We start from the raw sequence: 17,268 nt of genomic DNA on the forward strand, positions 1-17,268 counted from the left end.
TTTTACAATTATGAAATAAATACTTATTTTCTATTGTAACATTTATTTAGCCTCTGGTTGGAGTAGACCCACACCTCTCTTTGACTATTACTTCATGAAGCACTTTAAATCACGTTTTCACTGTTCACACTATGAATATAGCAGCTATATTATGCTGTTCCAATGGGAATGTTGCAGTTGCTTTCAAAAGCAGAACTAAGGTAAGGGTGGTAGTGTGCAAGGCTCGATCGAGTTTTGGATTATGAGATGGAGTTTCTTTGGAAGGCCGCAAGCAAAGTCGGAAGAAGAGGAATACCGGGACAGGAGCACAGAAAAGTGGATTTCTGAGGAGGAATGGAGAAGGAAGAAGAGGTCAATGAGAATGAGGAAAGCCGAGGTTGGATTTGAATTTGAGGAAGATGGTGATGGGGTGTCAAAGAAGATTGGTGTCAAGTGCAAACAAAGTGAGCCGTGCACCAAACCGAATTCTGGAGGTGAAATGGAAGTGAATGAGGGCGAGTTCTGGAGGTGAAATGGAAGTGAATGAGGGCGAGTTAAGTGAGGTGGAAGGTGTGGCGAAGAGCTCGGAACCAGCTTGGCATCAATGGACATAAAGAAGAAACTGTTCTAGTATGAGAGATTTTTGGAGAAAGTAGATCCTTGCCTTTTGGGGCATACATGTGTGGTTTCAGGGTGGGTGGGAAAGGAGTTGGGTGCAGTTGAATCAGTAATCTGTAGTGAACTTGGGTGTTTCTTCTGCCAGAGGGAGCGGGTGCTCCGTGTCACTCAACTTGGGTCAGCTTGATAGTCAGGGTAGTGCAGAAGGTGTTGTATGCTGAGGCAGTGAAAAAAGTAGAGGAGGATGGGTCAAGGGTGAGGGATCTGGAGAGGATCCCTGTGAGTTGTAGATCTGTGCAAGCACAGAGGGATAGGCCAACGAGTGATATATGCTTCTGTAAGGTTGGCTTCTTAGCGTTCATAGCAATGGTTATTAATTGTAACGTAAACAACAGAAAACATATTTTGTGGTGGCAGATGCAGAGAAGTATTTGGGTATGTGAGATTTGACGTCAGAAAAGTTAAAGGGTGTTATGAGTGGCGGTGTCCCGTCCTCTCGGGTCATTGGAAACCTGCAGGAGCAGAAAGGGTCAAGGTAGTGGAATGGGATAGTGGATGTTTATTGAGTGTAGGGTTTAGTTGGAAGGGGATTTTATTATTATACATTATAAAATATATGTATTATTATTTTTTGTTTATGAAAAAGTTGTATAGGTCTAGGGATAGTTGGTGGTGCAATTTGTTGCTTTCCCCGCCTTCCTTTTTATTTTTGTATCACAACATATAACGTACTTGACCACACACTACCGCACAGTAGGTGGCGGCATGCACAAAATAAATGTGTGAACGCCATGATACCAAAGAAGAAGAAGAAGAATTCAAAACTTTCATTCGTCGTTCACAGCACATGAATAATAACTGTAAGTGTTGGCTGGCTCACAATCATGTGTTTTGCTAACTAAAATAGCTAGCTACATTTAGCCTGCTATCTATTTAATGTTAAGATAGCTGCTATCTGTCAGAAGTGGTTTTTGTATTAAAAACTAAAAACAATGTTTTAAGTGAGAATAGGCATCGGTCTGAAGCTGAAAATACATGAGCGCCACAGTGCCTATTTCACCGTTGCTCTACCAAGGTTTTCCAGCACACAGCTTTGACCTACTACAGTAGCTATGTGTAGCCAGGTTGCTTAAGATACAAATTCTCTCAAACAGCCTAATTCATACTCTTAGAGGAGGTGCTGCCAAAATGATGTGATTTGTACCACATGCAAGCTAAAGTATTGGATTCCTTACACACCACAGTAAGATATTATCCCATTATGCTAACTTTTCATGCTTTTATTGTTAAATGAAAGCAAACTCTAGTAATGGTTTCTTTTCAGCAATTCGACCATGGAGGCCTGATTCACGCAGTCTCCTCTGAACAGTCCGGCGCCGACAGAGATGGCCGCCTCGCTTCGTGTTCCTAGGAAACTATGCAGTATTTCGTTTTTTTACGTGTTATTTCTTACATTGGTACCCCAGGTAATCTTAGGTTTTATTACATACAGTCGGGAGGAACTACTGGATACAAGAGCAACGTCAACTCACCATCATTACGATCAGGAATACGACTTTCCCGAAGCGGATCCTCTGTTTTTCCCACCACCCAAGACAATGGATCGGATCCCAGCCGGCGAACAAAAACAACGACGCCGTAAAAGGGCGAAGCGGTCTTCGGTTCAGGCTCCGGAGACAGGCACAACGCGCACCGCTCCCAAGCATACTACTCACCAATGTCCTGTCTCTTGACAACAAGGTTGATGAAATCCGAGCAAGGGTAGCATTCCAGAGAGACATAAGAGACTGTAACGTTCTTTGCTTCACGGAAACATGGCTCACTCGAGACATGCTATGGGAGTCGGTACAGCCACCTGGTTTCTTCACGCATCGCGCCGACAGAAACAAGCATCTTTCTGGTAAGAAGAGGGGCGGGGGGGGGGGGGGGGGGGGGGTTTATGCCTTATGATTAACGAGACGTGGTGTGATCATAACATAATACAGGAACTCAAGTCCTTCTGTTCACCTGACTTAGAATTCCTCACAATCAAATGTCGACCGCATTATCTACCAAGAGAATTCTCTTCGATTACAATCACAGCCGCATATATTCCCCCCCAAGCAGACACATCGATGGCCCTGAACGAACTTTATTTGACACTATGTAAACTGGAAACCACATATCCTGAGGCTGCATTCATTGTAGCTGGGGATTTTAACAAGGCTAATCTGAAAACATGACTCCCTAAATTCTATCAGCGTATTTATTGTGGTACCAGGGCTGGTAAAACCCTAGATCATTGTTACTCTAACTTCCGCGACACATATAAAGCCCTCCCCCACCCTCCTTTCGGAAAAGCTGACCACGACTCCATTTTGTCTTCATCACGGATTACAAAAAGAAAACCAGCACCGTCGCAGACCAGGATGTCTTGCTCCCAGACAGACTAAACAACTTCTTTGCTCGCTTTGAGGACAATACAGTGCCACTGACATGGCCCGCTACCAAAACCTGCGGACTCTCCTTCACTGCAGCCGACGTGAGTAAAACATTCAAACAGTGTTAACCCTCGCAAGGCTGCAGGCCCAGACGGCATCCCCAGCATGCACAGACCAGCTGGCTGGTGTGTTTACGGACATATTCAGTCAATCCTTATCCCAGTCTGCTGTTCCCAAGGAAGCTAAGGTAACTGAGCTAAACAACTAAGCAACTGGGTCCTGGACTTCCTGACGGGCCGCCCCCAGGTGGTGGGGGTAGGTAACAGCATCTCCACCTTGCTGATCCTCAACACTGGGGCCCCACAAGGGTGCGTTCTGAGCCCTCTCCTGTACTCCCTGTTCACCCTCGACTGCGTGGCCATGCACGCCTCCAACTCAATCATCAAGTTTACAAACAACACTACAGTGGTAGGCTTGATTACCAACAACGACGAGACGGCCTACAGGGAGGAGGTGAGGGCCCTCGGAGGATTGTGTCAGGAAAATAACCTCACACTCAACGTCAACAAAACAAAGGAGATGATCGTAGACTTCAGGAAACAGCAGAGGGAGCACCCCCCTATCCACATCGACGGGACAGTAGTGGAGAGGGTAGTAAGTTTTAAGTTCCTCGGCGTACACATCACGGACAAACTGAATTGGTCCACCCACACAGACAGTGTGGTGAAGAAGCCGCAGCAGCACCTCTTCAACTTCAAGAGGCTGAAAAATTCAGCTTGTCACCAAAAGCCCTCACAAACTTTCACAGATGCACAATCGAGAGCATCCTGTTGGGCTGTATCACCGCCGGTAACTCTGATGAATTAATTCTCTGCAGCAGAGATAACTCTGGGTGTTCCTTTCCTGTTGCGGTCCTCATGAGAGCCAATTTCATCATAGCGCTTGATGGTTTTTGTGCTGAGCTGATCTCTCCTGCGTTCTAGTAAGACACAAGCAGCAGTAGCTAAAAAGTAGTAAGTAGTTGAAAAGTTGCTAATTAGCTAAAATGCTAAAGTTGTCTGTGATGAAATTCAAACTAGCAACCTTTGCATTGCCTTAAGTAACCATCTGTCTTTTGTAACCATACCAAAGTTAACATATCATACTAAATGGAGCATCACAGATTTACATACAGAATAATACAGAATGCTTTGAGACCAGGTTGCACCTACACACTTAGTCAATGGGCGCTATAGTGGGCGCTATAGTCTTGTTTTAATATGACGTCTAGAATTTGAGCTAGGTAGGAGAAAAAAATCCTCTTAAAACTCAATTGCTAAAGACCCTGTTAAAAATTCTGGTATGTGCATCTTGGTAAAGGTAGGATGACGAGAGGTGGGATTGTGCTGTGTACCTCTAATCAAGTTGATTTGTGAATTTTTATCGAGATTGGTGTCATATTGATATGATGATAGGGAGATTTGAATTTAACACTAAGCTTCAACCAATGCCTATAATAGACGTGACTATTGTTGGGTCTATAATGTGTAGATTGTGGCACTGTGGTATCTGAAGTTCTATTCACCACATGATGTTGGTGGCACCTTAATTTGGGAGGACGGGCTCATGGTGATGACTGGAGCAGAATGGGAGGAATGGTATCAAAGACATTTATTCCGTTTCAGCCATTAATATGAGCCGCCCACCCCTCAGCAGTCTCCACTGCTACTCACCACCACCTGAAGTGAAGACACAGGGCGCAGGTAGCTAGTTAACTAACTATGGTTTATCTGTCATCTTCTTAGCTAAACGATGTATGCAGCTGCCTATAAGAATGTGCTTTTTTTCTGAATGTTAGTCAGTAAGGCTTGAGTCTTGGTCTGTAAGGCCATTCAACATCTTTGTCAAACATCATTGTTTGTGACTGTGATTTAGCTAACTGAATACTTTGTTTGTGTTTCCTTGTCTGCTTGTTTTGCTCCTGTAGATGTCAGATACAGGAATTGCACAGAAGAGGACAAGACGCTATGCCGGGATAAAATAAAAGGTAGGAACGGCAGTTTACCTGTAGATAACTACTTCTACTACTGTTTCCTTCAACTTGCTGTTGAACAACTGACACAATGTGAGGGTTGGATATGACAAAATACTGTGTCTTTTAATGTTTGGCTGACAATACTGTTTCACTTCTTTAAAACAGGCATACACCTGTTGCGTGCTTTCTGTTGCATTCTTAGACTTACCTTTCTCATGGAAGAGACTGCAGAGACCTATTTGAAGCAGTCCAATGAGCACCTTAACTTAATCCTGGTCAGCCTGCAGAAGAAAGAGGCTCTGGTGGGATTCTGCATCCTGGCCCATCACAATGGGTACCATGAGTTGTCTCATCGCAATGGGCACCATGAGTTGTCTCATCGCAATGGGATCCATGAGTTGTCTCATCGCAATGGGATCCATGAGTTGTCTCATCGCAATGGGATCCATGAGTTGTCTCATCGCAATGGGATCCATGAGTTGTCTCATCGCAATGGGATCCATGAGTTGTCTCATCGCAATGGGATCCATGAGTTGTCTCATCGCAATGGGATCCATGAGTTGTCTCATCGTAATGGACACCATGAGTTGTCTCATCGCAATGGGATCCATGAGTTGTCTCATCGCAATGGGCACCATGAGTTGTCTCCTGGAGACAAACCCCAGGCTGATAGGCGTGGTCTACCAGGAGATCGGGAAGACTCTGAAGATAATGGCTCCCACACCACTATCAAATCAAATCAAATGTATTTGTCACATACACATGGTTAACAGATGTTAATGCGAGTGTAGCGAAATGCTTGTGCTTCTAGTTCCGACAATGCAGTAATAACCAACGAGTAATCTAACCTAACAATTCCAAAACTACTACCTTATACACACAAGTGTAAAGGGATAAAGAATATGTACATAAAGATATATGAATGAGTGATGGTACAGAACGGCATAGGCAAGATGCAGTAGATGGTATTGAGTACAGTATATACATATGAGATGAGTAATGTAGGGTATGTAAACAAAGTGGCATAGTTTAAAGTGGCTAGTGATACATGTATTACATAAAGATGCAGTAGATGATAGAGTACAGTATATACATATACATATGAGATTAATAATGTAGGGTATGTAAACATTATATTAAGTAGCATTGTTTAAAGTGGCTAGTGATATATTTTACATCAATTTCCATCAATTCCCATTATTAAAGTGGCTGGAGTTGAGTCAGTGTGGTGGCAGCAGCCACTCAATGTTAGTGGGGGCTGTTTAACAGTCTGATGGCCTTGAGATAGAAGCTGTTTTTCAGTCTCTCCGTCCCAGATTTGATGCACCTGTACTGACCTCGCTTTCTGGATGATAGCGGGGTGAACAGGCAGTGGCTCGGGCGGTTGTTGTCCTTGATGATCTTTATGGCCTTCCTGTGACATCGGGTGGTGTAGGTGTCCTGGAGGGCAGGTAGTTTGCCCCCGGTGATGCGTTGTGCAGACCTCACTACTCTCTGGAGAGCCTTACGGTTGTGGGCGGATCAGTTGCCGTACCAGGCGGTGATACAGCCCGACAGGATGCTCTCGAATTGTGCATCTGTAGAAGTTTGAGTATTTTTGGTGACAAGCCGAATTTCTTCAGCCTCCTGAGGTTGAAGACGCGCTGCTGCGCCTTCTTCGCTGTCTGTGTGGGTGGACCAATTCAGTTTGTCTGTGATGTGTACGCCGAGGAACTTAAAACTTACTACCCTCTCCACTACTGTCCCGTCGATGTGGATAGGGGGGTGCTCCCTCTGCTGTTTCCTGAAGTCTACGATCATCTCCTTTGTTTTGTTGACGTTGAGTGTGAGGTTATTTTCCTGACACAATCCTCCGAGGGCCCTCACCTCCTCCCTGTAGGCCGTCTCGTCGTTGTTGGTAATCAAGCCTACCACTTTAGTGTCGTCCGCAAACTTGATGATTGAGTTGGAGGCGTGCGTGGCCACGCAGTCGTGGGTGAACAGGGAGTACAGGAGAGGGCTCAGAACGCACCCTTGTGGGGCCCCAGTGTTGAGGATCAGCGGGGTGGAGATTTTGTTACCTAACCTCACCACCTGGGGGCGCCCCCTCAGGAAGTCCAGGACCCAGTTGCACAGGGCGGGGTCGAGACCCAGGGTCTCAAGCTTAATGACGAGTTTGGAGGGTACTATGGTATTAAATGCTGAGCTGTAGTCGATGAACAGTATTCTCACATAGGTATTCCTCTTGTCCAGATGGGTTAGGGCAGTGTACAGTGTGGTTGAGATTGCATCGTCTGTGGACCTATTTGGGCGGTAAGCAAATTGGAGTGGGTCTAGGGTGTCAGGTAGGGTGGAGGTGATATGGTCCTTGACTAGTCTCTCAAAGCACTTCATGATGACGGAAGTGAGTGCTATGGGGCGGTAGTCGTTTAGCTCAGTTACCTTAGCTTTCTTGGGAACAGGAACAATGGTGGCCCTCTTGAAGCATGTGGGAACAGCAGACTGGGATAAGGATTGATTGAATATGTCCGTAAACACACCAGCCAGCTGGTCTGCGCATGCTCTGAGGGCGCGGGTGGGGATGCCATCTGGGCCTGCAGCCTTGCGAGGGTTAACACGTTTAAATGTTTTACTCACATCGGCTGCAGTGAAGGAGAGTCCGCATGTTTTGGTAGCGGGCCGTGTCAGTGGCATTGTATTGTCTTCAAAGCGGGCAAAAAAGTTCTTTAGTCTGCCTGGGAGCAAGACATGCTGGTCCTTGATGGGGCTGGTTTTCTTTTTGTAATTTGTGATTGACTGTAGACCCTGCCACATACCTCTTGTGTCTGAGCCGTTGAATTGCGACTCTACTTTGTCTCTATACTGACGCTTAGCTTGTTTGATTGCCTTGCGGAGGGAATAGTTACACTGTTTGTATTCGGTCATGTTTCCGGGTCACCTTGCCCTGATTAAAAGCAGTGGTTCGCGCTTTCAGTTTCATGCGAATGCTGCCATCAATCCACGGTTTCTGGTTTGGGAATGTTTTAATCGTTGCTATGGGAACGACATCTTCAATGCACGTTCTAATGAACTCGCACACCGAATCAGCGTATTCGTCAATGTTGTTGTTCGCCACAATGCGGAACATATCCCAGTCCACGTGATGGAAGCAGTCTTGAAGCGTGGAATCAGATTGGTCGGACCAGCGTTGAACAGACCTCAGCGTGGGGGCTTCTTGTTTTAGCTTCTGTCTAGGCAGGGAGCAACAAAATGGAACAACTGGAGACACACTGTCAGGCGTGAGTGTGTAATCATTCACCTCAACTGTAAGCATTAGCCTTGATTGCCTGATAAATACATTTCCTGACTAAGTACATGTTGTTATTAGGCAGACATTTGATGCTTATTGGGCAATTCCATGGTAACGGATTTACACTTTGACTCAGATGACGGCTGATTTTTTTATGTAATATCTACTTAGGCATACAGAGGCCCATTACTCCTCATCAGCAACCATCACTCCTGTGTTCCAGTGGCACGTTGTGTTAGCTAATCCAAGTTTATAATTTTAAAAGGCTAATTGATCATTCGAAAACCCCTTTGCAGTTATGTTAGCACAGCTGAAAACTGTTGGGCTGATTAAAGAAGCAATAAAACTGGCCTTCTTTAGACAAGTTTAGGATCTGGAGCATCAGCATTTGGGGGTTCGATAACAGGCTCAAAATGGCCAGAAACAAATACCTTTCTTCTGAAACTTGTCAGTCTATTCTTATTCTGAGAAATTAAGGCTATTCCATGTGAGAAATTGCCAAGAAACTGAAGTTCTAGTACAACGCTGTGTACTACTCCCTTTAAAGAACAGCGCAAACTGGCCCTAACCAGAATAGAAAGAGGAGTGGGAGGCCTCGGTGCACAACTGAGCAAGAGGACAAGTACATTAGAGTGTCTAGTCTTCAACTGGCAGAAACTGGCAGCTAAATATTGCCTCACTAGTCATCAACTGGCAGCTTCATTAAATATTACACGCAAAACACCAGTCTCTCAACGTCAACAGTGAAGAAGCGACTCCGGGATGCTGGCCTTCTAGACAGAGTTCCTCTGTCCAGTGTCAGTGTTATTTTGCCCATCTTAATCTTTTATTTTTATTGGTGAGTCTGAAATATGGCTTTTTCTTTGCAACTCTGCCTAGAAGGCCAGCATCCTGGAGTCGCTCATAAAAATCCCCAGTTTAAAAATACAGAAATCATCCCCGTATGATGTATTTTGCAGCATATGATACAAAGTGCAGCATCATGTGAAGCAAAATGCATCATACGGGGAACATGTATATATTTTGAAAGTTATATATATTGAAACTTGATTACTGACAAGTGAAACATTTTGGGACTGTCAACAATGGACTAATTAATTAAATACCTAAATATAGTTTTTGGGTGGAGTTTTCCTAAGATATAATTTTTTTGCATTGGATCCACTGCATCCGCCAATGTCACGCTTCCGCATCTGCAGTGAAATGTCACAGAGCAAGAACAGAGTTTGTCAGACCATGAGACATCCTGAAAATCGGTCTTCCCACAAAACTGTCTGAAGCGTCCGAACGGTTGAGACTCTCATGAATATGATGGTGTTCTCCATTTTGCTCTATGACCCCCACATTTGTCTTGGGACTCTGTCAACTTCTGTCCGAACAGTCCGAACAGTTTGGCTATACACTAATATGACCCCTCTTTGGAAAGGTGAGACTCTGTTTTGCTCTAGGACGCCCACAGGCCTCACAAGACTCTGAAGGTCCCCTGGTAGCAGTTTAAAAAATTATTGGAAGTACATATGTGGACCGTTAAGTGGCAAAAATAAGGGGATAAATACATGTAAAACAAAATAACATGTGTTTCCTGATCTTTCTTATATCTCTCAGATATAGGACAGACACTTCAGACCAAACTTAATTTTGATAATATTTTTGACACTAACGTTGTTCCATGTACTGAGTTTATCTCAATACTTTGTTATATACCCTTTGTTGGCAATGACAGAGGTCAAACGTTTTCTGTAAGTCTTCACAAGGTTTTCACACACTGTTGCTAGTATTTTGGCCCATTCCTCCATGCAGATCTCCTCTAGAGTAGTGATGTTTTGGGGCTGTTGCTAGGCAACACGGACTTTCAACTCCCTCTAAAGATTTTCTATGGGGTTGAGATCTGGAGACTGGCTAGGCCACTCCAGGACCTTGAAATGCTTCTTACGAAGTCACTCCTTTGTGGCCCGGGCGGTGTGTTTGGGATCATTGTCATGCTGAAAGACCCAGCCACGTTTCATCTTCAATGCCCTTGCTGATGGAAGGAGGTTTTCACTCAAAATTTCACGATACATGGCCCCATTCATTCTTTCCTTTACACGGATCAGTCGTCCTGGTCCCTTTGCAGAAAAACAGCCCCAAAGCATGATGTTTCCACCCCCATGCTTCACAGTAGGTATGGTGTTCTTTGGATGCAACTCAGCATTCTTTGTCCTCCAAACACGACGAGTTGAGTTTTTACCAAAAAGTTATATTTTGGTTTCATCTGACCATATGACATTCTCCCAATCTTCTTCTGGATCATCCAAATGCTCTCTAGCAAACTTCAGATGGGCCTGGACATGTACTGGCTTAAGCAGGGGGACACGTCTGGCACTGCAGGATTTGATTCCCTAGTGGCGTAGGGTGTTACTGATGGTAGGTTTTGTTACTTTGGTCCCAGCTCTCTGCAGGTCATTCACTAGGTCTCCCCGTGTGGTTCTGGGATATTTGCTCACCGTTCTTGTGATCATTTTGACCCCACGGGGTGAGATCTTGCGTGGAGCCCCAGATCGAGGGAGATTAGCAGTGGTCTTGTATGTCTTCCATTTCCTAATCATTGCTCCCACAGTTGATTTCTTCAAACCAAGCTGCTTACCTATTGCAGATTCAGTCTTCCCAGCCTGGTGCAGGTCTACAATTTTGTTTCTGGTGTCCTTTGACAGCTCTTTGGTCTTGGCCATAGTGAAGTTTGGAATGTGACTGTTTGAGGTTGTGGACAGGTGTCTTTTATACTGATAACAAGTTCAAACAGGTGCCATTAATACAGGTAACGAGTGGAGGACAGGGGAGCCTCTTAAAGAAGAAGTTACAGGTCTGTGAGAGCCAGAAATCTTGCTTGTTTGTAGGTGACCAAATACTTATTTTCCACCATAATTTGCAAATAAATTCATTAAAAATCCTACAATGTGATTTTCTGGATTTGTTTTTCTCATTTTGTCTGTCATAGTTGAAGTGTACCTATGATGAAAATTACTGGCCTCTCTCATCTTTTTAAGTGAGAGAACTTGCACAATTGGTGGCTGACTAAATACTTTTATGCCCCACTGTATATATATATATATATTGTTTTAGGGGGGGGGGGGGGGGGGGGGGGGTTAATTTGTACAGAAGTTGTGTGTTGGTCCCACTATTTGGTCCATTCACATCAGTTCTTTTCACATCAGAACTTTTTCATAGCTGATCTGATTGATTAAAAGACCAATGAGTGAAAAATGATCAGAATTGGATTTCCTGTGTAAACGCAGCCTCAAATGTCATTGTTGCTGAATCCACATTGTTCTCAAGTGTGTTTGTTGCTCTCTATGGATTTATTTGGATGCTATTGGGTGGTGTGAGGATTGTTACCGCATAGACCTAACACATTAACAGAATATAAAATCCCTAATATGTGACCATGGCAACCATACGTGACCACAGCAACCTCAGATGGAATTTGTGGACAGTCATACAGATCACTGTTTACTTGTTGAAATATAATATTAGTATTTTGTTTACTTGTTCTTGGATTAGTGCATTTTAGTTGATCTCTAGTTAACTGCAGTCTTGCCTCTAAATATTCCATTTACTCCTTCTCAGTCTATTCATTATGGTCTACAAACTATGCCTAAAAACTAACATTGCATTTAAGTGATATAGCCTAATAAGTGTAAATGAATCAGTCCTGTGTAAATATTGTTCTGTGCTGTAATTTGATTTAATTCAGTTTTTAATGATTTAAGACATTTGCCATCTGTAATACATTAAGCTTATTAGCTTTTTTTTCAATCAGCAATTGGCCAATTCTCAGTGTTTGTTTATTCAGAATTTTACACATAATTGCATGCAATCACTTAAGGACAGACATTTTATATGGCATGACACAAACCACAGAAGGCCATTTATTAGGCACCATGACATTTCACTAAATGTATTGAAAGTGGGGAAGGTTTTTTGTGGTTGGTCTAAAAAACCAATAAGAATCAACACCTCAGTTAAACTATAATGCAGTCATTAATGCAAGCATGAGGTGGGAAGCATGACCTCAGCAAATGCCTAACAAACACCTAATTACATTTGAGTTTTTTCAAATTTTATACCCTTTTTCGTGATATGCAACTCCACAACGGGCTAGGGGGAGGCAAAGGTCGAGTCATACGTCCTCCGAAACATGACCCGCCAAAACCGCGCTTCTAAACACCCGCTCGCTTAACCCGGAAGCCAGTTGCACCAATGTGTCGGAGGAAACACCGTTCAACTGACAACCGAAGTCAGCCTGCAGGCGGTCACGACCGATTGTGACACAGCCTGGGATATAACCCTGGCAGTAGTGATGCCGCAATACCGCGATACAGTGCCTTTGACCGCTGCGCCACTCGGGTAGCAAACAATTCTAAATGACTATTTTCAGAAGCGGTGTACGTTCCCCAGAGACAAAGATGGGTAACAGACTGATAAAACTGCAATAAAAATAGGGATGTAACCATGGGGGAACAAACACCACCTACTGTTTTATTAAGCATGTTTATTCACAGAGTGGAGACCGAGATTATATCTGTATTCATGTCACTAAGCATGTCATCCACTGCCAAACACCAATCTGGGGACCAAACCTGCATTGACTATTTACATTGACATTTTAGTCATTTCGCAGACGCTCTCATCCAGAGCGACCTACAGTTAGTGCATTAATCTTACGATAGCTAGGTGGGACAACTTCTACCCTCTAACCTCAGCAGACAACTGTCCACCTGGAGTTATGGGGGATATCGCGTATGTAGAAGCAACAATTGTGTGAACAGTGCTTAGCTGCCTTGAAATTATCTACCAAACCTCAAATTTTTGGCAGATGAATCTCCTGCTTGCTGATGTATCCTGGTGTTAAACATTGACTGTGGCTGTGCATAATGGCCTTCCAAATAACATTTGTTTGGTGGTACTGTCACCTCGCCTCCTCTTTCTCCCTCTCCTTCCCTCTCCCTTTATTCTTTCTCTTGCTTTTTTCTCTCTTGTGTTACCTTCATATTATTGGCATTCAATCAGTTCATTCATTCTTTCCAGGCAATCGCCTCATGCATGTTCAATTGATTTGTTCATCGAAAATTACTAGGGAACCACCTAATATCTCTGTTATCAGCTGTAATTCACAAATAACTCTTGTCATATCCACATTAAGTCAATAGTAAATAATCAGAAAATTGGACCTATAACATGTTTACACTGGTATCAGAGATCTTCTGTCTCTTCTCTCTCCTTGTCCCTGCACAGTCACAGGGCCACGCTGGCTGTCGCACAGTGGTTGGCAGGGATGCCGATGCGACGGTGGCAGGTGAACATCTTCCTCAGTTCGGCGCGGAAACGGTCGTGCAGCCAGGCGTACAGGAAGGGGTTACAACAGGATGAGCTCATGGCACACAGATGGCACATTAGTTGGATGAGCAGGAAGTGGCGCTTGTTGATGAGGCGGATGTCGATGTCACGCAGTATGTTGAACACGTGAATGGGCAGCCAGCACACCCCAAAGGCCGCCACAACCAGCGCAACCAGACGGAAGATCTTCCGCTTCCGGGCTCGCTGTGCCTCTGCCTGGTCCCGGGTCCGATGTCCCGGTGCCACACAGTTCCTCAGCTTGACAGAGATGCAGAGGTAGGAGACACAGACGGCAGAGAGTGGCAGGACGTAGGTAACCAGCAAGGTGCTGTAGGCGTAGGCTAGCCTCTCCTTCTCCTGCCCCAGCCAGAACTCCTCACAGATGGTGAGGCCCTCCTCTCTGAATTCCACATGGTAGGTGTGGGCCACAGCTGGAGCCACCAAACCACAGGACAGCAGCCAGATCCCTGACAGCACATAGGCACAGGTGGCCACCGAGGTGCGCTTCTTCAGAGGATGCACAGTGGCATAGTACCTGGCAGGGACACAGAGGGACAGTAATATTGATTTATTCATTGCTTTGAAAAACATTTTCATAAAGATCAATAATTACAATTGTATTATTTTACATACTTTTTGGTATTTCAGTTAATTTGAAACTATCCAGTCAAAACCGATGGACTTTTTGTTATCTCAAGTCAGAGGGACCCACCCACCTGTCGACAGCAATGGCGGTGAGGGTGAAGACAGACACGTAAACTGTGACTGGCTGGATCAGGAACACCAGGTAGCACATAAACCTTCCAAACACCCAGCCACGGGGGTTGAAGGCATAGGCCAGGGTGAATGGTACACAGGTCACACACATCAGCATGTCTGAGAAGGCCAGATTCCCGATGAAGAAGTTGGAGACATTGTGCATCTTGCGGGTGCGGCAGATGACGTAGAGCAGCAAGTAGTTCCCCAAAACACCCACCACCACCACCAGGGCGTAGCATGGGATGATGAGCAGCTTGAAGCTCTGCAGCAGAACCACGTCTGCAAACAGGGAGCTGTGGTTGGCCAAGCCGTTCTGGACAGCCACCTCAAAGACTGAGTGCTCCTTAGTTGCCTCTTCGCCTACAGAGGGCAGCAGACCTCCAGTCCATCCAGTGCCACTGCCTTCCATACTGTAACCGATTAACTACACAGCAGTAGGGAGCCCTGGGTACCAGCCACTTAGCAGCTTACCATGGAAGAGGCAAAGCACAGGGGTTGGGGAAGTTTTAGTGACAAACAATGAGAATAAAATGCTCATAACTGGAAAACAATGACATTCAAACAAGTGAATGATGTAGATCCTAAATTATTGTACACTGAACAAAAATGTATAGGCAACATGTAAAGTGTTGGTCCCAGGTTTCATGAGCTGAAATAAAGGATTGTGTGGCCTGTACCGGTATTAAAAAGTGCCACACCTTCAGAATTTTCAGCAACAAATAAAGAATACACCATCAATAGATTAATTACATGTCGATCTAACAATGTAGTGCATCTACTGTCTTGTCCATACGCTCAGACAACTACCGTTACGCATCAATAAGCAATGCATTACTATCTGAAGAAATTACCTAAAATCACCAGTGGCCAAACATTTTCAAGGGCCTAATCATGCTGTGACTGATCTTAAGTTCGGTGCCATTGACCATGTTTGGTCAAGCCACAGATGCCGCAATACGGATGAGCGCCTACTCCGGTGGGAAGTGAGATGGATCTTCTACTTAAAAACTCTACACCCCAAAGGGCTTAATCAGGAATTGGACCTTGTATGTTTCCAGTAGTGTTGTCTACACGCACCAGCAGTCTCCCCCAGTATTTCATATCTATTGCTTCTGATATTGCTATGTAGCCCAGACTGTTGTCTCTTTCCAATTATATGTGACATTTGAATTGTCCAATTTTGATACTGTTCTATATATTCCTTGTTAATATGCATTGACTCCCGATTCGCCAGTCTCTAATTAACTATCTGCTTGCACCTGTTGCACCTGTTACACACATCAGGTGTGTCTTCTTAAGTACGTGTCTTCTTAATTTGTTTGTACAGCACTGATGAAGGCATAAGGCCAAAACGTATGCTCCTTCCTTTTTATTTGTTACAGTATATAGCTCCTTGCACTTTCACGTTTGTATTCTTTCAAGCATGTATTAAATTAAGGATATTATTTTTGCATCTCGGACTCCTTGGGTTAATCCTCTTCACGGTTTTGAGTGAGAGTACTTTTTTAACTCTATAGATATTTTCACTCCCACGCACCCGCCGACCTTTCATTCTTGCATGAGCCTAAACCTCATACTGGCTTTCTACTGAAGTAAACGATCCCAGAAATGTTCCATAAGCACAAAAAGCTTATTTCTCAAATTTTGTGCACAAATTTTACATCCCTGTTAGTGAGCATTTCTTATTTATCAAGATAATCCATCCACTTGACAGGTGAGGCATATGAAGAAGCTGATTAAACAGCATGATCATTACACGTGCATCTTGCGCTGGGGACAATAAAAGGCCACTCTAATATGCAGTTTTGTCGCACAACACAATGCCACAGATGCCATTCATCCGCCGCCATCACCTCATGTTTCAGCATGATAATATACAGCTTTATGTTGCAAGGATATGTACACTATTCCGTGAAGCTGAAAATGTCCCAGTTCTTCTGTGGCCTGCATACTCACCAGACATGTCACCCACTGAGGATCAACATGTACGACAGCGTGGTCAGTCATTGAAGAGGAGTGGGACAGCCTTCCACAGGCCACAATCAACAGCCTGATCAACTCTATGTGAAGGAGATGTGTCGCGCTGAATGAGGAAAATGGTGGTCACACCAGAAGCTGACTGGTTTTCTGATCAACGCCCCTACCTTTTTTTAAGGTATCTGTGACCAACAGATGCATATCTGTATTCCCAGTTATGTGAAATCCATAGATTAAGGCCTAATGAATTTATGTCAATTGTCTGATTTCCTTATATGAACTGTAACTCAGTAAAATCTTTGAAATTGTTGAATGTTGCGTTTATATTTTTGTTCAGTGCACATGAGGTTGGTGGCATCCTAATTGGGGAGAACAGGCTTGTGGTAATATCTGGAGCAGTATAAGCAGAACAATATAAATATATGGCTTTCTCCTTTCCTTCTTTTCCTTAAATGTCTTCTATTCTGCATGAAAACTAATCATGCATGCAGCATGATTTGTTGAGGACCGCAATGAAGCCCATCAACAAAGTTGAAGCAATAATTTCAATAATTACTTGTTGTAATGGACATTTTATAAGAAAATGTCAAAGCTTTTACTATTTTTTGAAGGCTTTCATACAACAAAATAATTCATGAAATAATTTTCTGAAATAACACATGAGTATACAATACTGAAGGTATTGGTAAAGGAAGGACAGTCACATTTTGAAATCATTAGAAAGACAAAGCTTTATGGATTTCTCAAAGATGCCTGACAGACCCCCTTAAAAGAAAGTATCACCATGATTAGAGTTGGCACTATTATCCTATAATCGTGTAACCGACAATTATGGGAAAAAAACATGAACTTTATTGAAC

The 17,268-nt window shown here is 43.9% G+C and overlaps 1 protein-coding gene across 1 annotated transcript; it reads right to left on the reverse strand.

The window, feature by feature from the left end:
* Window positions 1-12,024: 12,024 nt before the first annotated feature.
* On the reverse strand, window positions 12,025-14,879 carry LOC110537211 (prolactin-releasing peptide receptor-like). Its single transcript, XM_021623078.2, has 2 exons — window positions 14,389-14,879; window positions 12,025-14,207 (listed from the first exon to the last, which is right to left on the reverse strand). Exons 1-2 carry the CDS (start codon window positions 14,838-14,840, stop codon window positions 13,571-13,573), a joined length of 1,089 nt encoding a protein of 362 aa, XP_021478753.1. The 5' UTR covers window positions 14,841-14,879; the 3' UTR covers window positions 12,025-13,570.
* Between the last annotated feature and the right edge of the window lie 2,389 nt (window positions 14,880-17,268).

The sequence above is a fragment of the Oncorhynchus mykiss genome, chromosome 12, assembly GCF_013265735.2.
Source record: "Oncorhynchus mykiss isolate Arlee chromosome 12, USDA_OmykA_1.1, whole genome shotgun sequence".
Taxonomy (NCBI): Eukaryota; Metazoa; Chordata; class Actinopteri; order Salmoniformes; family Salmonidae; genus Oncorhynchus; species Oncorhynchus mykiss.

Excerpts from the sequence above, each read along its gene's own strand:
- LOC110537211 (XM_021623078.2), bottom strand. The coding sequence starts at position 14,840 with ATGGAAGGCAGTGGCACTGGATGGACTGGAGGTCTGCTGCCCTCTGTA. Across the intron at positions 14,208-14,388 it reads ACCGCCATTGCTGTCGACAG|GTACTATGCCACTGTGCATC; the intron begins GTGGGTGGGTCC and ends TGTCCCTGCCAG.